General features: G+C 36.4%; 1 protein-coding gene across 2 annotated transcripts in view; it reads right to left on the bottom strand.

Moving 5' to 3' along the window:
- Window positions 1-26,572, bottom strand: part of PDE3B (phosphodiesterase 3B) — an 82,462-nt gene that overhangs the window by 2,763 nt on the left and 53,127 nt on the right. Inside the window, exons 2-14 of one of the 2 annotated variants that reach the window (XM_062494683.1) lie at window positions 15,755-15,805; window positions 14,846-15,091; window positions 12,363-12,508; window positions 9,827-9,933; window positions 9,448-9,658; window positions 8,819-8,892; window positions 8,207-8,316; window positions 7,335-7,469; window positions 5,746-5,857; window positions 4,901-5,014; window positions 3,095-3,294; window positions 1,537-1,740; window positions 1,140-1,301 (exon numbers count right to left, since the gene is read on the bottom strand). In XM_062494683.1, coding sequence (XP_062350667.1) covers window positions 1,140-1,301; window positions 1,537-1,740; window positions 3,095-3,294; window positions 4,901-5,014; window positions 5,746-5,857; window positions 7,335-7,469; window positions 8,207-8,316; window positions 8,819-8,892; window positions 9,448-9,658; window positions 9,827-9,933; window positions 12,363-12,508; window positions 14,846-15,091; window positions 15,755-15,805 — 1,872 coding nt within the window. The remainder of the gene's footprint in view (window positions 1-1,139; window positions 1,302-1,536; window positions 1,741-3,094; window positions 3,295-4,900; window positions 5,015-5,745; window positions 5,858-7,334; window positions 7,470-8,206; window positions 8,317-8,818; window positions 8,893-9,447; window positions 9,659-9,826; window positions 9,934-12,362; window positions 12,509-14,845; window positions 15,092-15,754; window positions 15,806-26,572) is intronic. The other variant, XM_062494684.1, reaches the window with a different exon arrangement.

The following is a 26,572-nucleotide window of genomic DNA, read 5'->3' as shown; positions in this document are numbered from 1 at the left end:
AGGACCCAAGGGAATGGCCTGGAGTTGTGTCATGGGAGGTTTAGGTTGGATATCAGGAAAAGGTTCCTCCCCCAGAGGGTGTTTGGGCACTGGAACAGCTCCCCAGGGCAGCAGTCACAGCACCGAGCCTGACAGAGCTCACGAGTGTTTGGACAATGCTCTCAGGCTCATGGTGGGACTCTTGGGGTGTCCTGTGGAGGGACAGGAGTTAGGCTTTGATGACCCTTGTGGTCCCTTCCAACACAGGATATTCTATAATTCCATGAACCATCACATAGATTGTATCTTTTTATGCGGGAGAACAATTGTACAAACTAAGTGAATGAAAATGTAATTAAGCCAGTTAAAAATAGAGACACATTGTGGCTCAGACTTGCACAGTCCACAATCCAGCTTTGCTTGTGTCTGGATGGAGAGCTAGTTCTACTGGAGCCACTACTGCCTTTACAGGAGAGCTTCAGAGGAGGCAGAGATTCAACTTCAATTGCTGAGCTGATGAACAGAAGTGGCAGAGTAATCAGCCACAGCAAGGCATGCTGGCAATGGCATCCCCTGCAAGGCCACGGAAGAATGAAATGAGCTATAACATCCAGAGTAAAGTGGTTTGTTTTGATGTTTTGGGGCTTATTTGTTTTCCCCCCATTTTATAAACGGGAGAAGAAAAAACACTGAAAAGTCACAGAAAAATCCGAGCTATAATTACTTATCTCAGCACTTTCCATCAACCTGATAGTTTTAGTGCAGAATATGCACTTTCAGTCTTGTGGATTTTGCATGTATTCTTTCACCTAGAAACACTTCTGTTAACTTGACTTCCAAAAGTGAAAAAAGTTATTTTGCTTTATCAGCATCATCCTAAGGAAATAAGATCTCCCCCTCAAAAATCCCCTAGTATCTGGAAAATGGAGAGCTTGACTGGGAGCTTGTTTTCTAACGCAATTATTGGAAAGCAAAAGATCGTGATAGCAATCTACCTGTGAAAATAAATTTCAGTGTTCAGAATGAGAAGATGGAAATATGTTACCTGAAGATTTGAAACAAGGAATAAAGCTTAATTTAGTTAAACCACTGGTTAAAACAAAGAATCAATCATCACCTGCCCATCATTGAAAAGAGAAAATTGCTCTTTCCATACCCACCTGTTCATAAAATTCATTGACAATGCCTTCAGTCCATTTCAGATGCAGGTCTCTGACTTTGGCTGGGCCATTGATATCAGCCAGTTTGATGCATATTTGGCAGGCCAGAAGGCGATCGTTTTCATTGCTCCATTCTATGCCATTGCTGTTCATGTCATTGACCTGGGGTGGGCACAGACATCGAGTTAAAACTATGCAGCCATGGGTTTATTAGGCAATCCACAAACCATCTACAGCTGGTTCATACAGAGGAAATACTATATTTGCATTTTAATAGCTCAACTTTAAATAATATAAAACTTTAAGTGCAAGTAATTAAAACTAACAATTACTGAGATGCAATGATAATATCAGCATATCAAGACCAGACCAGTGCAGATACTAAAGTGGAACAAACCTTGGCATTAAATTCTGCAAGGAAATCAAAATGCTTCTTGAGGTCTGTGGCAAGGATTGCTTCAATCACTAAGAAACGAAAGCGCTTGAATTCTACATGATCAAGGTTTGATAAAAAGTTGTATTCTGGTCGAGATAAGAAAAGATTCCAGGCAGATGCAGCATGGTGATTTTCTAAGACTGATCTGTCATTGTAGAGAACAGCCTGGGGGGACGGGGGTGTAGGGAAGAAACAACAAAAAAAAACAAGCAAAGAATTGTAAATTACACAGAGAAATTTTAAAGTCATAATTAAACATTAACATTAGGCAACAATAAAAAAAAAAGTCTGGTCTTCTAGTTTTGGGGTTAAAGTGACACAAAAATGACAAGTGAGGGAAAACCCTCCAAACTTAACCATTAGCAAAGTTCTGTTTCTTTAAAAGTCCTTAACAATGTCTTTGTGATGGCTACATTCAGACTGTAGGCACACATACACAAACCACTTAAGACTTTGCACAGTGTATGTGTGTTTTACATCACTCAGTGATGCAAAAAAAGAAAATAAGAAAATGTTAAAAATATATCTAACTCTACGCTTTAAATTCCTCTTAATTGTGTTGGAAAAACAAAAAAAAAACAAAAAAAAACCACCAACAAAAACCCAAAGCAACAAAAAGAAAAAGATAAACAAGAAACCATAACAAATAAAAAATCCCACCACAAAAAGGACTCCAAAACACATAAGAACTGTCATAATGGAAAATGATGCAAAGTATCACTAATTTTCAAAGGGATATTTTTAATACTGATGCAGAAATTTTAACTGTAAATGAGCTAACTAAAATATAAAAACAGTAGCAGATTTTACTCACAGCTTCCATGTTTATATAATACACCCTATAAAATAATTAATCCAGTATAGATTAAACAGGACCTGGGGAAAAAAAAATCTTCATTTTGCCAATGCTTTTTGCAGTTTTTTGAAGAATGCTTGTATTTTGAAAATTGATGATGTATGTCTGTGTTGTTTGGTTTTGTTGCTCCTTGTATGCTGCTTCCAGCAGAAATATATCGGTGCCTACATCCTAAACTCTCTTTGTAATAGAGTGGTTGAAAACTGATTGGGAAGCTCATTTTCAAAGTCTTTACCTCCTAACGAGCTGTACCAGTTTCTGATCTATTGCTGTTGATGTTATTATTATTTAAGTTTCTCATCTGTAACTTCCTAAGAGAGATCCAAGTAGCAATCGTAGTTGCTTATACAGACCCATGGTCTCTATGAAATAAGCCTTTATTCTATCCTGCACTGATTTATGTTGTTATTATCAATTTTACAAATTGAAAATTGTTTCTACACACATACACAGCCAATACATACAAAACACGTCAGAATTTAACAGGAAAGAAAAATAAAAATACTACACAGGTATAGTACACATTAATTTCCCCATTTCTTAAAACAGGCCTTAAACACTTAAATCCTAAACAACTTACTTTAGGGATAGAGAATAGAAAAAAAAATGTTTATACTGATTTCAGACAGAAACAAGTAATTTTCTGTGTGAAGAGGTTCTTACCTGAGGTGCATTTGTGGCCACTAGGAAAGCATTTGTACGTCCAGGATGATCATAGTCATGCATGGCAGCTGCTACATACAAAGCCATCAATTCCAAAGCAGGAATGTTTGATGCCAGACAACCATAACTGTCATCAACAATAGGACAGCTTTTGGAAGAAGTGTACATGACTTGGACTGGGGCAATACCACTGGCTTCGTCTAAAAAGAAAAAATTCAAAGTATAAAACCAGAATAATTTTTAGAACAGTATTTGTAAGACATTATAAATGTGTATGAACAGCTAGACACTGTTGCAAACATGGTATAGTTATCCTTGCTGTCCTGAAGCTGAATAGTTGGCAAAGACTTATATTTTTAAAAAAGTCATAATAATCTTTACAGATAAACAATTTTGAAGAAAAGTTGAAGTGCCATTGAGTTGCAAATTGGTAGCACTAACAGAGAATTCTACTGTTTGTCTCCAACCTGAATTAGTCCAAGAAAAGATTAATCTGCACCTTCCTTAATATTTCTATAATTTGCCCATTTCTTGAACTTGCAAATCTACAAGAAAACCTGGAGGGGGGCAGTGGAAACTACTGCAAAAGAAATTAACTGTGTTAATTTAGAAATATTTGCATGATAAGAAGATTCACAGTTTTATTATTCTCTTTCCCATGGACAAAGTCACTCCTTCAAAAAAAAAAAAAAAGGAAAAGGAATAGTACTTATTTCATCAATGCATACTCTAAAAAGAATCCCTTTGCCTTAATAGAATAAGCAGGGATTAAAAGCCTGAAAATATTTCTACTGCAAGTTTCCATGCAATAAGGGTCAAATCTCTTATTTTAGTTTTTCCTTTTTTTTTTTTGTAGAGGAGAATAAAATTATTTTTTTCACTTTTCTTCTGTTAAATCTCTAGTCCCAACCCATTTAACACTTGGAGAAAGAAAAGGCAATAGGGTGAAATCAATAGATATGGACAAACTTGGAATAAAGAGAAAATTCCAGCCCCTTAAAAGCCACATGGCTTGTGTCTTGTCTTTTTCTACTACACATATAAAACAGACCTCTTGGAGAGTGCTTGATTTCCCCCTCTTATTTTTCTGAAATACAAACCATTTAGCATGAAAGTCTATGTTTACAATCTTTTCTTATATATATATCCTTTACAATCTTTTGTTATATATATCCTTTACTTGTAGGCTAAAATTTGGTAAAAAATTGCAGATTCTGAATCGAAGAGTTAATTCTGTGAAGTCACAGACAACACAAAAGCACGTTTCACTGGAAGTAATTTCACACAACATTTGAATTTGGAGGTATCACTTCCTTTTCAGGGATGCTTTTATGCAGTTATTGAGGTGGTCACTTCAGCGTTTGGAAGTCTGTATGTGATACCTTGTAGAAAATTCTAAAATATTAATTTTTATACTAAAGCCATTAAGGAGAACTTCAATTAAGTTAAATACCTTGGTATTTTTTCTTTGGTCTATTTAACTTTCCAATAAAGTTAAGAAATATTAGCCTAATGTATTTCAAATGCTAAAAATACCCTGACTATAGCAGAATACAAAGGTTTCATTCAGCACAGAAAATTTATTAAGTGAACCAGTATTCTTGGCTAACAAGCTAACCATTACTCATCTAATAATTTTTCTAAGAGTCAATTGCATGATATTTCTGAACGGTGTGTGCTTTGTGTTTTTTTTTTCTACTGCCTTATATTAAAGTACAACAAAAAAAAATAGTGAGTCATAAGAATAATTAGATATTTTCTATAACATTCTTCAGCAAAACAAGAATAACCTGTGTGAAAACATACCTATATCACTCTCCATGATATGCTCATTACGGATTTGCTGAAATCCAGGAATGGGTCGTGTGGTCAGGTACCACACTGCATGGAGAACATCCGTGGCATGGATACGATTGTGATCTGAAAACCAGCAAAATACAGTTAAAAAAATAGCATCTGAAATGTCATCAAAAGGAATAATGGAAACAAACAAACAAACAAAAAAAGTACAAAATGTATTGTATAAGGGAGATTCTGATTAAATATAAAAGGAAAAATAGAACTTAAAATGTTAGTAGTAGATATATGTATCACTGAACATTTTTAAGGCAGTTAGGTAAACATCAAACACTGTCTATGCACACTTCATCCCAGCTGGGCCTCAGGAAGGGATTAAATGGCCTTTTAAATCAATAATGGTGAGAAGCAAGCATGGCCTGCAGCCTGATGCCTACAAGCACCTGGGCTGGGCAAACATCTGTGGAGTGGGGAAGTGTGTTTTTTGTTTTGTTTTCCAATAAATTTGGCTGTCTGCACACCGAGGTGAATAACTACCACCAAAACTCTCTATTTTCTTCTTATTTCATTAAGGACCTCACCCAAACTTCTGTTAAATCAGCAACTATTCTCCCATTGACTCCAGTGTGTTTGATTCAACCACTAATTCAAATTCTTTCAGATTATCTTCAAACACCAAATTAACAAATTCCGTTTTAGAATCCATCCACTTTGTCCTGTAACTCATTAGACCCGTTCTAAGCTCTGTCAAGTGCATTCATTAAAAATACACCAAGCTGCCTAGAAATACAAATGCAGACAGCAAAGGAGAGACGCTGACATAAAAATTCCATGTGCAACCAGGGAGCACTTACAGGGAATATCCCGGTAGCCGTTCTCTAGCGCACGGAAGTAATTCATGAATTCTTGAGTGGGGATTTTGAAAATTTCGAACAAGCCAGTGTCCTGGAACAAGGTGTAAGTTACCTAAACAAAGAATAAAATTGATTTAAGTCTGAAAAATACACCTATGCGTGTTCTGGTTTGTCAGCCTTAAAGGTGTTCTTGTTTTTGGAATTTTACTTGCCGACAGACATGGAAATCACTGAAATTCCACTAGAGATTATCAGATTGCTATTGTCAGAGGGATATAGTCAATAAATTTTTAGCACAAAAATGTGGATTTTTATGATCTTCTCAATAAAGAATAATACAATCTTTTATTTCATTACAGACAATACTATGCACTACTGATTTTTAATAATATACCCCAACATTTTTCATAAGGCAAAATAAGTCATGTTTTATTCCATTAGCGACCTAAAAAGAAGAAATTTATACTCTGACTTATTATTCAAAACTTCAAATTATGTAATTATAAGAGCAGAGTCATTAATAATGAAACAAAATTAAGAGAAACAACACCAGCCCCCCAGTACTGTGGATGTTTTTTGAGACTTTCGCAAAGAGATTCTATTTCTTGTATTTATTATGATTTATCTTGAGTAACAAAATGAGCTGATAAATGAAGAAGTATTTCCAAAAGGTCCTCAGAATACTCCATGTATGTATATAAACTATTTATTACGGTTTACATGTAGAACTTAGTGTTCTTCAAAGCCTAATCCCCCCCCAAGGCTGCAAATATTTAAAAAAAAAAAATAAAACAAGTCACTGCTACTCATTTTCATAACTTTTTTTCCTAGACACAGGAGAGGAACAGGAAGTTCTGAAGTGTGGGAGGTGCTCAGAGGAGCTGCAAAATTAGGGGACATCACTCCAGGGTGGAAAACTAAGATGCTGGAAATAAAACTGTTTAGTGGTCAGATCCGAAGCTCCATGATTGCTAAATCCACTCTAAAGAAGGAGACAGAAGCTTCCAGATGACCTTGATGAATGGGAGAAGCTGGGGAAAAACAAACAGAATCCTACCTTTGCACCTGCCAGCAGATTGGAATCAGCAAACATTAAACTGAACAGAAGAGCTTAGTAATAAGTCAGAAAGAGATAAAAGGGATGCTACATGCACAAAAGAGCATGGAAAAAAATCCTACTGTTTGTAGGATCAAGAGGCAAAAGATTTCCTAAAAGATCACTTCTCTTTCCCCACAGGTGCAGTGCAGGCAGAAATACTTTACTGAAATAAAGAAAAAAGCAATGGTTGACCAACAGAGTAGTAATTCTGAAAGCAGGAGGTAATTTTGCAGAGCAAATGGCAGATTATGGCAAAACCTAGTGAGTGTGAGTCTAACCTATTTACACTGTGAATAAAATCCAGAAAAACCGGAGCACGTTCTCTATAGAAAACACATTTTTTGTGGCTTAGAGTGACATGGAGTACATGAGAACTCATATTCCTGTTTTTCAATATAGCATTCACATAAATGTTGACTGCAAAACTTCTTCATGGTCTGAACAAAGGACAGCTTTACATACCCTCCTCATATAATAAAGGACAACAAACCTGACTAAGGATCCTTCCAGACTGCTCTCCCATTTCTTTTACAAGGTCAAAAACTTGGAAATTCCAATTGTTCATCTTCTCCATTAGTGAATCATGGTCTAATAACATTGTTTCTAAAGTAGAACTCTGTTCCACCTGTATAAGATTAAGATACTTTATCGTCTCTAAAATAACAATGAAAACTAATTTATCAGCTGTGTTGGCAAAAAAAGCCTTGAAAATGATAAATCATTAGTAAATTTATTGAATGATGCTGTAACTAGGGCTATAATAAAATCATAAATCAATATCACAAATAGCACATTTAAAAGTTTGAGTTTCCCTGTTCGGGGCAGCAGATTCCATAGATCTGAGACCGTGCTAAATTTTCCTTCTTATTTATTTTTAAACAAGATGAGTTAATAAAACAAAGCAAATGTAAGTATAGGCTAACCAAAGATTTACTGAGCTTTAAGAATAGGTTAATTGGACAAGCTTTAAAAACAGCTGATGTATAATACACAAAATGTTAATAGCACTGTATTGAACATTCCTTTCTAAGTCTCACTGCAACTGTTGAATCTTTCATAAACTTCCAAAAGAAAATATTAGTGTTTGAGCATACCCTCTCAACATGAAATCTACACAAATCGATATTGATCAACAAAGCCAATACAATCACAACCCGTCCTGTCATTTGCTAGTGATATTTATACAAAATAAACAATTGTTAAATGATTATTTGAATTCCGACCATGCACCACAACCCTTTAGAAATTACTGTTTTAGTGTTGCAAAGGCCTCTTCACAGCAAGTTAGAAATGACAAAGAAATACTGAATTGAGAAAAGTTATTGCAAGTTGTTTTTTTTTTTTTTTCAATTACATGCTTACAAGCAGTTTATTTTGTGTTTGATCGATCATTTCCTTCCTTTCATCTTTCCTCTTCTCCATATTCACATCTCCATAAGAATCTTGGGAGACATTAGCACTTGCAATTTCACCTTAGAGAAAACACATACAGAAATACTATATCAATAATTGATTTGTAAATTACTACTGTCTAATAATTTTCAACTGATCATACAGATTTGTCACAGAAATATGAGTAATAGTTTGTTTCTGAACAATTTTATTTAAGAAATATGCAAAAACGAAGTAAAAAAGGACAAAATTTATTATTTATTTAAAGATCAAGAAAAGCCAAAAGCATAGCTTTTATTCAAAAAAATTGGTTCAGTGACTAGTTTAGTTTAGTTGCTAGAGCACTTGTTTGATACATGGAGCACAGAAGTATAAAGGTATTAGTGGAGGCCTGTTTTAAAATCCAGTATTTTATAGACAATATTTTTTCTTTTTTTGGTTACTCTAAAGCATACAACAAAGTAAAATACATAGATTAAAATATAGGAAAAAATTATGTAGAAATAGAAAAAAATTAATTTAACTGGTTTAATAAAAAAGCAGCAAGCTGATATCAAGCATTTGTGTATTTTGAAATCCTACCTGATTTTCTGTCTCTGTATTCTGCAAAGTCTGGTTCTGGTATTGGAACAGGCTTGAGTATCTGACGTCCACAGCTTACAGAATACATGAAAAATATTTACAACATTCAGTAACTTTCTTCTTTTGCTACTTCTGTCTTCTACTGAAAAATATCTGCAGATCACTTTTTTTTTCTAAAAATGTTTGTGAAGGTTCCTTCAACTGAGCATTTTCTCCTAAATTTGGCACCCACAGATTTAGTCTGTCCTAAGATAATCAACTTCCACCTCCCCCAGACTTCGACCCCTGAATTATTGAAGTAGTGCTCATAACTAAGAAAGTACTCAGAAACACAGAATCCAATCCCCAGGTAAGAAGCCCTCCTTTTCTGAAATTCCATGGAATATTGTTCCTCTGCAATACCAGCTGCTGAGAAGGATGGGCCTTGTCAAAGCAGAGACACACATTCAGCACTCTTTGTTCTGCCCTGGATAACACAGCTACAGATTATTATGAGATTTATGCCCTTTTTCAATCCTAGTGGGGGTAAAAGTCTTATTTTTTTTTTAATTTATTTTTTGGTTTTCATTTTAATTGCGTTCTTTTTAACCCATATGAAGTCACTGAAATGATAACAGAGTTCACAGTACCTGCTACACATATAACCTACAGGTGTTTTAACTGGCTGCTGAAAATCTGGAGAGCTGGGTGTGTGTCCTGGAGGCTTGTGGATGTTAATGCTTGGTTTGGTGAGGAAATCAGCAGTGTCAGGGAATTCTACAGGTGACCAGTTGCTGAAAGCCCCACTGGAGACAGATCCATGGCTCGGTGAACCCACAGGACTCAGGCCAGGAGAAGCACCTGCCAAAACAAACATTACATGGGGTTCAGATGACAATAAAGATGTTTATCGTTTGCAAAGACTGGGTTTAAACAACGAGGGACATGCTGATGTTATTTTAGTGCTATGTTGACATGAAAAAACCCGTGATGTGTCATTCTGTTACTGTACAAATTGCATGATCCTACCTGCTCGCCTGGGACCCATGTGATGAGCCAAGGTCACAGAGGATGATCTTTGCTTTGGTATGGTCAGCAAGTTGCCACCAAAAGACCCATTTGAGTGAGATCCTTGGCTGAAAAGAAAACAGTAAGGGTTTTTTTGTTTTTTTTTGTTTTTTTTTACTTTGTTTCCTACTTTGTCTTCCACTTCTATTAATAAAATGCTTTTAAAATATCTACGTTGCCCTGTGACAGGTCCACCACCATTCAAGAAAGAGAGAATACTACAAAGCAGATGAATTCAAAACCAACTAGAAAATATATGTCAATTGCATGAAATAAAAACTGCTGCATACTGACTGAAAGCAACAGAAAACTTAACACAGTCCTAAAACGATGCAGTAAATACACTCAGACCACGTGTGATAGGTTTTACTTTCTAACAGGCTGCTTTCCTTGAACATTTGAAGCAGGCTGTTTCCTAACAGACCTGAGGATTGACTGCCCTGGAAATACAATGAAAACCTTAAACAGCCACATAAATTTTGCATATTCAATTATTTATTTTATTTATTATAAGCTTTTAACTAAAGCTGCTTTTGACATGCATTTTGCTCCAGAGCCCAAATCCTTTGACTCAGTTGCTCAATCCTGCCATCTGCTGTTCCAGGGACGAAATTTTGCTCCATAATTTAAAATCATATTTCCTTTAGAGAACAGAAGTGCATTATGCAATTAAAAATAACCATATATGTCTACTTCAAAGTGAATATAGTTAACGTTAAACTATCTTGCTTCAGGATGGGAAAATAGTATTTACCAAAACTGATTTATTCCTTCTTAAGCCGATAGCAAAAAAGTCCAATACAGAAATAATACTTGATCTCCCATCATTAGTTTAAATACATGAACATGAAAAATTCAAGAATAAACATGGATTTATTTCTGTGTATCTCCAGCTACCGGAAAGGGTCCAGCGGAGGCCATAAAGATGATGAGGGGTCTGGAGCATCTCCCATGAAAGGAGAGACTGCAGGAGCAGGGCCTGGTTAGTCAAGAGAAGGCTGAGAGGAGATCTCATTAATGTATATAAATATCTCAAAGGTGGGCTGAGAGGATTGTGCCTGACCCTTTCCAGCAGTGCCCTGCAAGAGGAGGAGGAGCAATGGCCAAAAACTGAAACACTACAAGCTTCACCTCAGCATGAGGAAGAACTTTACCTTTTGAGCCAGTGTTTGAATGAGAAACCAAGTCAAAAATCTGCATACAAACAAAACAGAAGTTCCCAAGAGGTGCTTTTGAATAGTAAGGAAAGTGAGGAAACCCTCTGTAAATCTACACTGAGGCTGCAGCAGGAGGGCTGAGCCTCAAATTGAAATCTAACCGTTGCTAAGGCAAAAGCAATTCCTCTGTCCCTGGTTATTTCCAGTGGATACAAGCTGGGGAGGTTCACCTGGACACCAGCAACCAAGCCAGCAGGAAAACATAACCTTTTAATAACTACTACTGCTTGTAATAAAATAAATCTTCAATTATACTTCATACACAAACCAGAATTAAGTCTTAAAATCTCAAAGATCATACTTTATACAAGGAGGAAAAATCACTGAAAAGGCCAAATTATTTAAGTGGTTCACTTTAATATTAAATATAATACTGATAAGCAAATTTTTGGACATGTGTATATAAATTTCCATCCACTACTAATAATTACCAGTTATCAGCATAACTCAAGTTTTCTTTTCTAAAACTGCATCTGCTACACTTTCTTTATGACCTATGTAGAACCATGTAAAGAAAAAAAAAAAAAAACAAACAAAAACCAAACCAAAGAAAAACACAAACAAACAAAACCATCCAAACAAGAAAAGCAAAACCAAACATATTTTTGCAGATTTCAGAAGCAAAGGCATACTCATTTATACATCTAAATAAAATTTAATATGTGAATTTTTACTAATATATAACAATACACAAAAAGAATAAAAAGCATTCCTTTTAATCTTAATTCAGAATGTTATCTTAATTCTGGAAATAAAAGCTCTAAATTTGCACCATATTTACTAACAAGTAGAGAGGAGATGGCTATCTTAATGTATCTTACACCTTGCTTGATGAGTGGAGGAATAATAAACATTATAATACACACAACAATGGCTACCAATCACAAGAAAATTGTCTTACCTTTTTAATTACATAGAGATATATGGAAGTTGGCAAGTGATATATATATACATATATATATATAAAATAAAAAGAAGGAGGAAGTCAGTACAAGTTTAGACACTAGTTTGTTTTGCAATCATGTATGTTGGACTTTTTTTTCATTTCCTACTCAAGCTTATACCGAGGCCTAGTTACTATGACAGAGCACAATATTTAACCTCAGAATGACCTGATTTCTACTTAAGACCAACCAGAGTTACAAAGCACAGTACATAATTAACTTTCCCAGTTTATGCTGGCAGAATTTGGAGACTTAATTCACAAGACTTTACATCAAACACTTCTGCTGCCAAGTTCCACCATTATTACTGCCTTTAAAAGGCTGTTCAGTGCTTACCTTGGTGTGTTATATTCCTGATGGGATCTCTTGCTAATGTTACTCCGTTCCCATCTAGATGATGTTGATTCTATGGGTGACAAGCCAGAAACTCCTGAGGATCGTCTCAGCTGTGGGGTTGGCAGGCTGCTCCTGCTACTTAATCCCTGTCGAGTAATTTGACCATGGTTAAAATCCATGGAAGTAAAAGCAGATGTTGAAATTTTATTTATGGTCTGTAAGGGCAATTTATTGATCATTATTATAGCAAAACAGCTGATGTGGTACCTTATCACAGTTATGGTATCTTACTCCAGGTACTCCAAGGGCAACAAGACCAGGAGATAGGAGATGAGCATGCTCAGGGGTTTGCCTAGACAACTTCTACTTGCCTAGGCTGTGAAATCTGTCAAAATCATGAGTGTTAATAACAGCAGAAATCCACCCATCTGGCAAGCATTCTACTGTCATACACGAGGAAATCCGGGGACAGTTCTAGAGACGGTCCTGATGGAAGTGGAAAGTGTTTCTGTTGCAGAGTAGCCTTGCAATGGTTTTTGTCTCATATTTAACTTTTTTTTTTTTTTCTGAATACTGGGCAGCTCACACTTCCAAGAAACCCAAGGGGCAGGGTTAGCCAGTTAGCCCAAATTTCAGCCTACTTCTAGTTACAATTTTTTCCTTGTTTTTAATTCCTTTCCTATCAAGGAGAACAGGCAATTCACCACTGAATCATCAAATGATCTCTGTTGGAAGGGACCCTAAAGATCCTCCAGTTCCAGCCCACCCTGCCTTGGACAGGGTGACCTTTCCCTAGACCAGATTGCTTGTGTAAATAATTCCTCTGCACCTTTCCTACAGGCTCCCTTCAGGTACTGGAAGACCACAATGAGGTCACCCCAAAGCCTTCTCTTCTCCAGACTCAACAATCACAATTCTCTCAACCATTCCTTGTAGAAGAGATTCCTCAACCCTCTAATCAACTCGATGACCCCCTAATCAACTTGAAAATTATAACTGAACATACTTTGGAAGCCAGTCAGGGAAGAGAAATAAAGATGCACATAATATAAAAATATATATATATGGAGGAGACCTTTTATAGTCCAAGTCAGGGAAAGAGAGAATGGGAACCTTTCAAGATCACACATTTTGATCCATAATATTTTCTTTGCTGTGTTATAACCAGGAATTTTTGCTCACTTACCTGGTTTTTAAAAGCAAAACAAATTTTTCTCTTGCAGTAACATACATAGGGGGAAATATTTGGGCTTACACTTAAGCATATAACAAAGCCAAACAATTATTGAATGATCGTGGCAAGCATTAAGGAAATTTCTACACAGAAAATACCCAAAACTTGAGAGAAAACTTATTTTTAAAGAAGGACAAAAAGAGAATAGCTGTGAAAAAACATAATATCTCAATCTCACATACTCTTTATAGCTGGTCTCCAGCAATGAATAGTTTTCATTTTACACGATTTTGACTAGTTATGAAGAAATTTTAAAAATCAAAAAGTATGCCAATCCTTAGCAGCTTTCAACAAAAAAAAAAACACTGAATGACTGTGATCCCTGCTCAACTGATTTCTCTGTGTATCCATGTGACATTACAAGGAATTTCATATTGCAGTGGTTCTGCAGGATCTTCCACAGAGTAACCTGTAGACACTGAGTTTTTCCCCAAAAAATTTGACTCCCAGAAGATATTACACAGGCTAAATCAGGCTCAAAAATACTAAGTCAACAAGATGACCAGTTTGGGACAGGTTGCCCCGTTCCTGGAAATATAAACAACTACAGGGCATGTCCCAGAGCAGCCTCCAAAATAAACAGCCTCAAGCTGTCAATGCTGGGCTGGAATTATTAGCTCTGGTGCTCTGCAGCTGAGTTCCTATATTTTATTTTTTTCCACCACATTTCTTAGCATTTCATATAGAAACTACACTCTTGCTTTCACTTATGAACCCTGAGTAATGGAGAAGTGACAGTAGATTTTACACTGGTCTCATAAAGGGATTTGCTGAAGAAGAAGAAGGGATATTTTTCCTTTTACACAGCTGATTTGCTTCTGCATGATGGCTGGTTTGCTGTCCACAAGAGTAAATTTCTTGGGGAAAAAGGTCAATGAAAAAGCCATACAGACAGTAATGGTTAGATAAAGAACGTGGAAGCATCAAGAGCTGCCCTGTTTGTCTCATATCATGAGACTGACATCTCCAGTTTATATTTGCTGTTATTTTGAGGAATGATGTGGTCAGTGTGCAGACCAGTGCTTGTACCTCTCTATCCATCAACCACCTGAATTTGCATTTTAGTACCTATCTCCATTTCATTCAATGTAGTTTCACAGCTGGTCACTTTTGACCTTAAACATTGTCCATGGGTACTAGCAGAGAACCTGGTACGCATACAGAAGCATTCTTTCTAAATTAATTTCCTTAACCTATTTTTTTTTTTTAATTGCAACACACACATGAACGAAAATAAAAGCTAATCGACCTTGAGCAGTTTCCGGTCTTTTTCAGCAGGATCCTCTATTTCAGGACAGGGGAAGAAGCCAGGGAATGGTGTGAACGGGCTGGCCTTTGGCCTGCATGCTCCTGAGAAAGCACCAATGAGGCTGTTGATGCTTCGAAGGGAAGAGATCACATGTGGTGGCAGGCATGGGTCGCTCAGGAGCTCCGTGAGCAAGTTCCGAGCCTCGTTCAGCACTGAGAGATCAACCCCGCTCCCGCTGCCAGCACTCTGGAAGAGATGGAATTATGACAAACTATTAACATGTCAAAACGCCTCGCGGCATTCTTTGTTTTAAATAAGTACCTTACGCGTTGCGAACTTGACAAAAATAAATTGTTTGAAAAATCAATGCAACGTAATTTATTTTAAAGAAAATGCATGTAGACGTTCAGACAGCAGTGTCTGCAGGTTTTTGTCACGCAATAAAAAGTCATTTGCAATTCAACGTTAGCTTTCAGTTCATTTTTCTCTATTTGAAATCTGTTGGCAAATTTTTTCCATCTCCATTTTCATTACTTTGTCTCAGCATTAAACTTGGTATTCTTTCTCTTCCAACAATATCAACAAATTTTGGCAGTCAAGCTGTTAGAGCCCCTTACAGCAGTAGTTTCCACAACTGCATAATTTTTATTAACCCTGATTCTACTGAAAGAAATTATAAAAAAATTGTCCAAAAAAAGTGATTAGTTTTAATTTTGCATAATTCTCTGAATGGGAACAAGAAGAGCTTACTAGAATATAAGATACAGAGGGAAAAATTAGGCAAATATAGCATCAACAGAAGAACTGAAATTTGACAGCTTGAACAGTTTTGAATAAATTGATAGTTTTGAACTCTGTACTCAATCACATTTCACAAAAAAACCCCAATTAAATTCATGATATATTGACCTGGTAATAGGGCTTGTACCACTGCTTCAGATCCCAGTCCCAAAGTATCATCTGTAAAGATATAAAAAAAAAAGAAGAAAGTATTAATAGGTGATGTGCTAATGTTGGAAAAAAGCAATGGTATAGATTTTGACTATGTGATACAATGAGAAATGTTTCTCCCTTGATTTTTTCGTATGTAATTTGGGCCATACTCTCAGTTAATGCTGCCCAGCAAGAGCCCTACAGAAGAATTTAAAGAAATTGCATGCAACAGAGCTATCGTGATGACAGAATAATGTGGCCTTATTTCAATATTTTTGGATCGCTTATAAATCATTTGACATTGCACATTAAATCTGGTGGTAACAGTGCTTTCCTGCTCCAATTCACCTCAATCTACAAAAGCAAATCTAGCCTAAAACCTCCAAAGTATTTTTTCTTTCCAGAATCACTCAAACAGAAACAATTTTGTAAATACAGTGAAGAAAGCATTACATTAAAACATGTACTTTTAAAGGGGGCAAAAATCTCTCCAAGGAGAGGTTAAAAATTAGTATTTAAAAAAAGCATTTTCTGTTTGCAGGAGGTTTTGTTAGGCTTTGCTTGAACAGAGCTACAAAGCCCCATGTTCTGAATAACCTCACTAAACCCACCAAACCCACAAAAGAACGTCAGCAACACAATCTGAAGATGCTATCAGCTTCAAGTACGTCAACAGCACTCACTTAATTTGTCTTCTATACTGACAAAAAATGAAAACAACATACAAGAAATGAAATTCAGATGTCTGTTCTGTTTCAAATGTTTTCAGTCTTCATGACTTCTTGACAGACGCTAATTATTCTCTGATAAATTAATTCATTTGCAAAACGTGTACTCGCAAATTAAATATAGCTTTCCACTCTTTTACATAGCTACAGAGCACAAATAACATGCCAATACCCCACTTGGTAATTCATATTTTGCAATCCTGGAAGCTTTTCTTATTTTTATAGGTGAGAAGTAGGTATGTTTTTGTTCTTCTGGGAGTAACAGCACTTCCATGGAGAAAACACAATGTTCCAGCCTGGAGCTTGCCCAGAGGAAGGTGCAGAAAGTGTCGAAAAAGAAACACAGGTGGGGACATGTCAGCAGTGCCCAGGCAAGGGAGACACTTAAAAACTCTTTTTCTCTTCGGTTATCTGCACAGAGATGCCACTAAACTGTGTTTAAAGTTAATAGATATGATATCCACTTGCTAGGAAAACTGAAGAGATGTGCCATGAATATGTGCTTGAACTAGGAGTAAGTTGATCTTTGTCAGAAAATCGTACTGGGTAGCACTGGTCAAAGCGAGCAGATCAAAATCAAGAATTAAGAATTTAGGTATTTGAGAGTTTGTGGGATTTTTTTAAGTGAGTAATCAAGTTACCATGTCCCTCTTTTTTTTTTTTTTTAATTGTCTGCCACGGACGAGCAGTAAGATAATGACCAACATTCTCTGGCCATACCCACTTTGCCATGATGCATTTGGTTTTAGAAACATCTTGTCAGGCTGGCTTGTGTTTTTTTTTTTCATTTGTTTGTTTGTTTGAGTGGTTTTATTAAATTTTCTTCATTGTGAAGCTTCTCTTTCTAGATGGATGATTCTTTATTGTACTGAACATCAGTAAATCTTTTGGTTTCATTCTGTCCTCGCACACAGAGACTGCATTAATCTGCTTCATTAACTTTTGCCTCAATCAGCAGCAAAGATCAGCTGTCCACATGGGTTTTGTTAGTTGTATTAGTAACCTTTGATACTAATGGGCCACAGAGTTGCATCAGCTCACTCCTAATCTTGCAGCCTCCATTAGGGGACACAAAAGAGGTTTCCCTCTTAGAGTATTTTATTTTTCTTTTAAATATGTGGTATGTTAGTTTATTTTATTGGCTACAAATGAGCTCGCAATAATCATAAAAAGACCCCACATTTAACAAACAAAAAGCCAAACCAATAAACATCTTGCTTACTCCAGAAAATTTCTGAAACAAACCATTTACTGCAACTCATTTATTTATCCTTTAAGCCACATGTACACATAAGCTACAATTTTGGGGGTCAATCTTTGTGACTAAAAAGGTTCAAAACCTTCCTTTTGGTTTTAGCCCTGCTACTGTAAATAAATAGGTTCTTGTGACCCATGCTCATCCAGTAAACACAAGGCAGAAAAATCTTCCAGTCTACTTTCAATGCAAATAATTGTTTGGTACTCTAAATGCTGGGGCATCGTTTTATACAGAGTTTTATTTACATGAAAAATTTTGCAGCTTGGATTCATCACTGAAAATTTTCTGTTGTCAATTAAACCAGAAAATTTAAGCTTCTCCACTGATACCAATTTTACAGCAAAGAAACAAAAACAGTTTTGAAATTAATAGAAGTTCAGTTTCCACGTGCTTTGCTATCAGATTTTTCTTTAATTCATTATATATATCACCATTAATTAGAAGCCATATCTCCTGAGAGAAGACAAGGCAGTATATCGACACAGCTAGCAAGCTACCACAGTCTGTCACATTTTCAGGGGTCATTCCACCTGCCACACAGCCAAGTAATTAAAATTAACTGATGAGAAGTTTACGTGCAAAGAAGCAATCTCTGCTGCTAAGCACGGCTGGGGAAAAAAAACAAAACAAAAACAACAACAAAAAAAAACCCTGCAGATCTCTAAACAACGAATATTTTTCCATGGTAAGTCCGACTTGGTACATGTCTGCACTAAGCAAACCCTCGCAGGTCAGCAGTGAAAGTGGGGTTACCTTTCCCCTTAGGTGCTTAGAACACACCACAAGATGGCACTCAAAATCCAAAAAGCCTCCCCCACAACAACAATCTCGGGAGAAAGCGGCAGAAAGCAGCAGGATATTACTATATTCCTTAAAACATCCTCTGCAGAATCGTCAGGGTTTGAAAGACAAGGAGGGTGACAATTTTAAAGCTTAACAGCTGATAAATTCTATTTCTCCGTTTAAAGAAGAATTTTCTCCTTAGCATTAAGAAAATTTTACACTTTCTATCACTACCTACCAGACAGTTTAAGTAGCCTAACTCCATGCCTTGCAAGTTAAATCTGGAATACTAAACAAGCAGCATTTCTGGCATTAATTTTTTGTTGAAAGCTTAGTATTCGAAGTTTTATTTCATTACTGCACATCAACAAAAGTTACAAGATGTTCCCAGAGTTGCACTAACCTTACAACAGGAGTGAAAAGACACCATTTATTTTGACCTACTGTGGACAGACCAAGAGACCTTAAAATAGGTCTTAGGCAGAGCCTCAGCAATTTCTGATTTTGCAACCATGAGACTTGTTGCAGAAAGATCTGGGCTCTGTAATACTAAGATTTTGTAATCCATTGCACATAACGTTCTTCCCTCACTCACCTCCTCCATCAAGAAACACCTTATCTAGGACGGGCTTGAGTCATAAAAGTTCCAAGCTGCAGCTCAGACCTCTGCTTAGTACCTCACACACTCTGGCTTTGCGCGTCCATCGCCAGCGGCAGCATCGCAGCAATCGCACGTTTCAGAGCTCCTCTGAAAATCAAACTTCAGTGGGCTCTGACACTGCAGGACTTCTGAAAGGTGCCAGATCTATAGCCATTCCCACCAGAAATGGGTACAGGAAATTACCAGTGAGACTGGAGGAGAAGTTCTCCTATCAGCCTGACTCCAACCCCAGTTTATCCAGAGAGCCATGAACACTCTTTCCTGGCTTTTATCATTGCCTGACAAGCTGATCAGGGGTTGGAAGGACAGCTTCAGTAGAAAATAGCTTCAAATAGAAAAAAACAAAAAAACCTAACCTAAATGAAAACCCACACATACATCATGCCTTATTCTGTAACAGTCAGGGTCTGCATTACTTTTAACTATAATAATTGAATCTATTCAGCCTCTGAAATAAATTTCAACATGGTTAAAAGAAGATAAGCCAGATTATAGAACCCATTTAAACACAAGTGACTTTTCCCACTTTGGCCATCATCACGCAGCGTAGGTCAAACTGAAACTTGTCACTCAAAACAGGCTAAGAGCCTCAAGAGAAGGAATTTGCATCACTGAAAATAAGTTTTTTAAAGGTTAATAAAGTTGCTAAAGAACAAAAAATTCTTCCCAAAGTTGCTGTTCTGAACAACAAACACTGTGTTCAGTACTATGGTGTTCAGTCAGGTCTCAGGAGATTTTAAATACCTGTCACTTAACAGATATAAGCAGAAAAATTGACAGTAGGCGTCAGGCCTTTGTTCTCAAACAATAAAAACAATACTTTCATGTACTTCAGGGGAGTTCCCATGCTATTTGAAGGCATGAAGAATATCAAGGTAACCATCACCAAAGCTTTAGGATGGCACTTTGGCAAAACTCGCATCCTTGGCATGTTAAAAAAATAACAAGGTAACAGCAACAGAGTCCTTCCCTAAACCAGCTTCCAGCTCCAGCAGCAAGGCAATGCTATTTTTCACAAAATAAAAGGCAGTAAGTGCTCCTCCAAGAAGTTTATAGTCAAAGTAAACTAAAAACAGAAATGGGAGAAGACAATCAAGGCAAACCAGCAGGGCTTCAGGGGGGGTTTGTTTTGTTTTTAATTACTTTTCCATAGAAAAGGTTGACTTTCCTATGGCAGTGCACCCAGTGGTTCCAGGCCGTGGAACAGATGTGTCTTCCAGAAGAGTTGGTGCCATGGAAGGTGGAGGATTTTTAGATCTTCTTTACACAAATACTACAACTCCATTTGTCTAAAGACCTGGTTTTTTTGTCTAAAGACCTGAAGCATTTTCAGCTTCCAAAGGCTTAAGTATGATAAAAGATTATGGATTTTACTTTAGTCAAGCTGAAAATTGCTGTACTATTACTACCACTGAAATTGCTATAAAAGTACACTAATCCTTTTTTTAAATCTTTTTTTTTAAATTTTATACTCAGAATATATTTGACTAGGAAACTGTGCAATAGTGCTTTCTTAATAATTTAATTTATATAATATAAAATCATATCAGCTTAGTTACTCCATTATTTGTTTGTGAAAAGTCATTGTAAGAACAATACTAACGCTTATACAGAGATTTAAAATACACAGTTACAAAAAAAAAGTTTTAAAAGTTGAATATAAGCCACACTATTCTCCATTCCCCAAGATGAAATGTGCACACTTAGGCCCCACAAAATGTTAAAATTTGTATCATTGCTATATGACTCCCTAAACTTAAAATAGGATTTTTGTTTCACTGATGATACTTTTTAGGATATTCAAGGTGTGCTTTAACTCTTGCAAAGAAAAGAAAACTTGTACTATTTGAGAACATCCATTCCATTCTCCAAAATTTTAATGGAGAAAAATGAGCCCAAAATTGAGTTTTCTACTTGTGACTGAGTCTTTCATTGATCAAATATAAAGGATTCCTAGTTGCCAGTAGCATCTGTTTGACACCATTAGGCATTAGCTCCGTAAATAAGTATTTCCATAGCAACCAAGCATAGAATTAACTAAACAATGAAACCAACACCACAGCAACTTGATTCAGAAATCAACTCTGCGAAAAATCACCTCATTCAAAAGCCAAATTCTACAACTAGATGAGAAATATATTTATTGCAAAATATTAAAAACGTTGCATTACATACCCACTTCTTTTCACGACTGCCTTTCAAATAAGATAAGATCCATTTCAGATAAGATAAGATTTCAGATAAGATCCATTGCTTTTATTTCTAGATTACTCTTTTGTAGCAACTTACAATCAATTACCATTTTTTAATCCATGTAATTTAATAACACCCAAAAAAAAAAAAAAAACCAAAACAGAGGGGTATGCAACCTTGAACTCTTAGGGGTCTTATTTATTATTAGAGGTCTTTACCCTTTCTGTAGAAAAGGCACATGCTGAAAAACAGTATGTTTTAAGCAGTTAAGTTGTGTTCAGTATGAAGGAAAGGTGATGCAACCAAAGAACGACTCTCAAACTAGAGGCAGCAGTATTTAGATAACAAAGACAACGTTCTGTTGCAAAATCTTGCAGGCCAAAACAGCAGCCACTTGAGTAGATTGTTGTGATCAAGACAAAATACAGCCTTCAGTACCATACTCTGGGCATTTAGAATCATGATGCTATTTCTCCACTCCCTAAACCTTCCCATGAAAAACAAAATGGAAGAGGGGAAAAAAATAGGGTATTTTTGGAACCCTAATACTTATCACTTCCTGCCTCCATACACAATTTATTTATCCAAGGTTATAAAATGGCCAATAGGTTGTGAAGCCTGCAGATAGCCACAATCTTTGAACAGAAGCTGTGTGTGCTTTCATGGTTCTGAGGTTTGGACACACATCCTGACGGAAACAGTCACATCCCCTATCCAACGGCTCAGTTGTTGACTCTGCTGCACTCTTCTATGAAAGACATTACTTTTGCTTTTTCAAGAGCCCTAAAATCTTCCTTCAGTGAAAGGAGATTTGCTTCTTCTTAGTTGCTTTAATTAACACTCTTCTATACACTAAATAGCACCTGCAGTATATTTGGCTGGACGTGTAACAAAGTGGACGGTGCAGGTGTCTCACCACCACAACGTTCCCAGCAGACTCCACAGTATCCTGATCTTCTCTGTAAATACAAATCTTTGACAAGAGCTGCACCTAAGTAAACTTTAATAAGCCACTTTAGAGTTTTCACAAGCTCAGTTACTATTTTCAGTAACTTTGCCCTCAGCACAGATACAAAAACAGCAAAAATGCTCCAGCGCATGCTGAAGTTTCAAAGAAGCCTCCAGCAAGCTTATTCTTACAGTTAATACTACTCCCTGCAAGCAGAAATATTTTTTTCTTTTTTGTTCGGCTGGGGTTTTGTTTCTTTTTTCACATGTTTGTTTCATTTGGTCGTTTTTAAAAAGACATTCTACTTCTGCTTTTGTACCCAGGAGTACCAGCAGGACAGCGCCTACTTTGTCTGCTGTAGAAAGTTCTCAGTTCTTACTGCTTGTTTCATTTGATAGGATCTTCTTTTATATACATGTATTTTTCAAGATCTTCAAAGGTTTCCAAAAGGTTCTAAAAGGTAGAAAATAAGAGGGCTTTTTTCTTATTATGTAGGTAATGAAAAAAAAAACCGTCTAAAACCACACTTAGGTCATTTCCTGTTCCTTCTAGGTTTTGTCAGACTTGCACGTCAGAGTAAAGGCCAACCAGTAATTTATGGCAACTGGGGGAGGGAGGGCTGGGGGTGGGGGGGGGAAGCCTGCTATGTGCAGATCCTTTAATTGTCCATTATAAGCATTTTCCTTTGGAGCATGTGGTTCTAATCACCATCAAAGGAAAGCAATAGTGCTAGGTGGATTACTGCTCTGCTCCGGTGTAGTTGCTTTGGTGTTCTGGCATTCTGCACCACTTTTACTGTCATCCAAAACCAAAGACTTTTTTTTTTTCTCATTTTTTTTTAAAAAGTGGTGTTTATTTTGCAGAAAGCAAGATCTAGAAATTGCTCCCCAAACATCCTTTTCCCATTTACCTACTGGCATTATTTTACAGTTATACACAGTAAAAGCCTTTACTGCTGTGTTGACACACACTTAATGCATCATGTTGGAACAGACAGAGGGAACAACCTCACATTTTATCTTCCTTCAATAGAAGGATATGCAAAAATCTTATGCTGAAATACTTCACTGAATGCTGATGTATTCTTAGTGTAGTAACTAAAAACAATTAGAGATGAACCAATTTCTTCTTCTAACTTATGCTTTTGAATCAATTGGTGTTTTTCCACCTATTACCCCAAAATACAGGTAAGAATCTTGGGTTTTTTCTTTTGAGCAAGCAAAGAGAAACTATTCCCTATGAACACATGAGGGTTTTTTTCAGAATTGAGCTGAAAAAGGGGGTTACTGAATTTTTCATCCAGTTTTCTCGCAAATTTTCTCTTTAAACTCTCATACATGCATATAAAAATACTTCTACTTTCCTCTCTCTCCACTCCCTCTCTAAAAAACAAGAAACATAAAATTAAAATGTACAACTCTCTTAGTAAAAAATTACCACGAATCTGAGAATGGTTAACATCAAATTAATTAGACCAAATGATCATCCAGTCTAATGTCTTGTCACCATCATCAGTAGTCACCTCAGGATAAGGATATTCTCAAGTAAACAGCTACACAGCCCAAGAATCCATATGTTACAATGCATATTGCATGTATATTACAGAAGTCAGTGGATTTTTCACCCTTGTCTTTCTCAGACTTAACATTCTGATAGCTCCAGCATCACACACAAAAGCATTTCACAAGTTAAACACAGATTTTGCAGAGTTCCCTTTCACTCTGGATCTGTCCTACAGTGAGGAAGCAAACAACCAGCAGCACTTTCATGCACTTCACCCACTGAACAAGTTGTTTTTGCAAAAGCTGGGAGTTGCTCTCCAGCTGACTTCAGGCACAAGACAAATTTTTTTCAGACTATGAGGTTGCATTTTCATATCCCTCAGGCTGCTTCAGAGACACAGCACCTTCAGCATAGCAAACCCTCTAAATTACTGAGCACTTCTCATTTGATTGTGTTAATTGCCATCTTAGGGTCTTTTATTTACAGAATTGCCACGGGGTACAGGCTTTACACAATTGAGTGTTGTTTTCTTTCAATGACTTGAGGGTGAACCAAAAAAGAAATATTACAGGGACTGGAGTTAGAGAAGTAAGCTGAAAGAAGCTGGTCAAGACTCCAAAGAAGATATTATGTCATAAAGGAAAGCAAATATTTCTGTAGTGCTTTGGTTGGAAGTTATACACTGGGGCTGAACTGACTTTATTCTCAGTTGCTCCAGCTAAAGACTTTAAAAGCAATAATTTAAAAACAGATGAGAATATAATTATGAGGCTGATTACAAGAGTGAATACGTTAGTGAAAGTTAAATCGGTATTAAGAAAAATTATGGTAATGGACAAGTTTCTGGTTGAAGTGCCAGGAAATACAAGATGATATCTCTTAGAGGGAGACAAATATTGAAACTCTGAAGAATGCAATACAGATTGCTCTCAGAAAGAGAGGGGAATGCAAATTGCTGCATTCTACAGAAAGTGCCAATTTACTTTTCTCTAATGTATTCATGGTAAGTAGTACTTTAGTTGGCAGCTTCGTAAGCAGCTGAGAAAAGAATCAAATGACAGCAGATTTGAAAGAAAGCAGATTTTTTTTTTCCCACAGTAACATTGTGATGCTATTTTAAATGAAAAATAAGCAATAATGACACCTTCCCACTTGTTGCAGCATTAGGTGATGACTAACTTAAACAAAATTTCTTGGGAGGATCCACTTTGTGCCCAAAATGCAAGACTTAAATAGATATTTGTTTATCTTTCATGTGTAAAGTGAACAAAGGAATTACCACCAGCGCTATGGGAGGGTCACAAACATCACTGCACCTTGCCTCGTGACCAGTTCATCAAAGGAAATATGCAGTCAGACCCCTCTGCTAGTGGTGACCATTCACTAATCTGGTGAGAGAGGTCTCTGTCAAAACACTGAGGGATGAACAGGCTCAGATTTCAGCTAAAAGAGGGAAAAAGAATCCCAGCCAGCCTCCAACTCCAGAATTCATTGTGAAATACTGAGTGTTTCATAAGGCTTAGGAGCACATCCTTCTTAATGCCATCCCCTTTACAGAGGTGTAAACTGAATTTCACATTCTGCTGGTGCGCTAACTAAAGGTGGACTTCCACAATCAACATTTCCTAAGTCAGAGGTTCTTTTTTCCATTGGCTTTTTATATATTATGTTCCATTCTGCTGTTTCAACTATCACAAGATTCTCACCCACTTGAAGACATAACTGTGCGACCTGCTGTACACGAAGGTAGTGAAAAATTGCCTCCGAAAGCCTATTTCCATTCCATTGTTTTGATTTACTTTCTAAGCTACTTTACTACCCTACTTGTAGGTTACCTACAGCATTCTGATTGCAAAGGTTTTATAAATACCATCGAATAAAAGCCTAGCACCAAAAATAAAAACCTCATGGAAAAAAAAAGTGATGCTGACTTGCTGTTCCCTAGAGTTGTTTCTATAAGTTTTCCCACAATTTTGATGAGTGAAATCCTAATCCAACTTCATCCTCCATTAAAAGGAAAAAAAAGAAAACCAAACAAACTTTTGTTTCTATAACATATCTTACTTCTGATTTTGATGCGTAAAATCATTACTCAAACCTCTCACTCCCCTCCAAAAGAATAAACATCTTATAAACACCTGGACTCAAAAAATATTTTTTTTCTCTCTCATTTTGGTAGCATGACTCAGATGGAGAAACTAATACGAAAGAAAGAGGTCAAGATGGGTCAAGTGGCTTCCAGTGACTGTAAGATAATAAGGGTAGCTTGCCAGTTTTTTCTATACCAGCAGAAAAGCACTGGAATCTTCTTTTAAACTGCAAGACATTTTCAGCAAAATCATCACAATAGTGAAAGTTACATAAACAACTACAGAGAACAACATTGGCAGTGAGAATATAATTTGCCATTTGGGACAAGTATTACTTACAGTAAAGTTGCAGTGTAGCATGCCCAATAAATCCATCAAATTTTATAAATGCATGCAAAGGAACTCTTCCTTGGGCAACAACACTAATTTTTTTCATTTCTCAGCCTCTTTTAAACAGCATTTAATGTGTTTGCTATGAAATCTCTTTCAGATTGTGTTTCCAAAATAATTACTAATAAGATGAACATAAAAAAAAAGAAGCCTACACTCATCTGTGACTAATTCTCTGCTCTTATCAACAAATTCATCTCTTGACTAGCATCTCATAGAACTTGCATATGTTTTGATTT

This window comes from Cinclus cinclus, chromosome 6, assembly GCF_963662255.1.
Source record: "Cinclus cinclus chromosome 6, bCinCin1.1, whole genome shotgun sequence".
NCBI classification, from domain to species: Eukaryota; Metazoa; Chordata; class Aves; order Passeriformes; family Cinclidae; genus Cinclus; species Cinclus cinclus.
The sequence above is the reverse complement of the archived record's forward strand: the minus strand, read 5'-3'. Positions and strand labels throughout refer to the sequence as shown.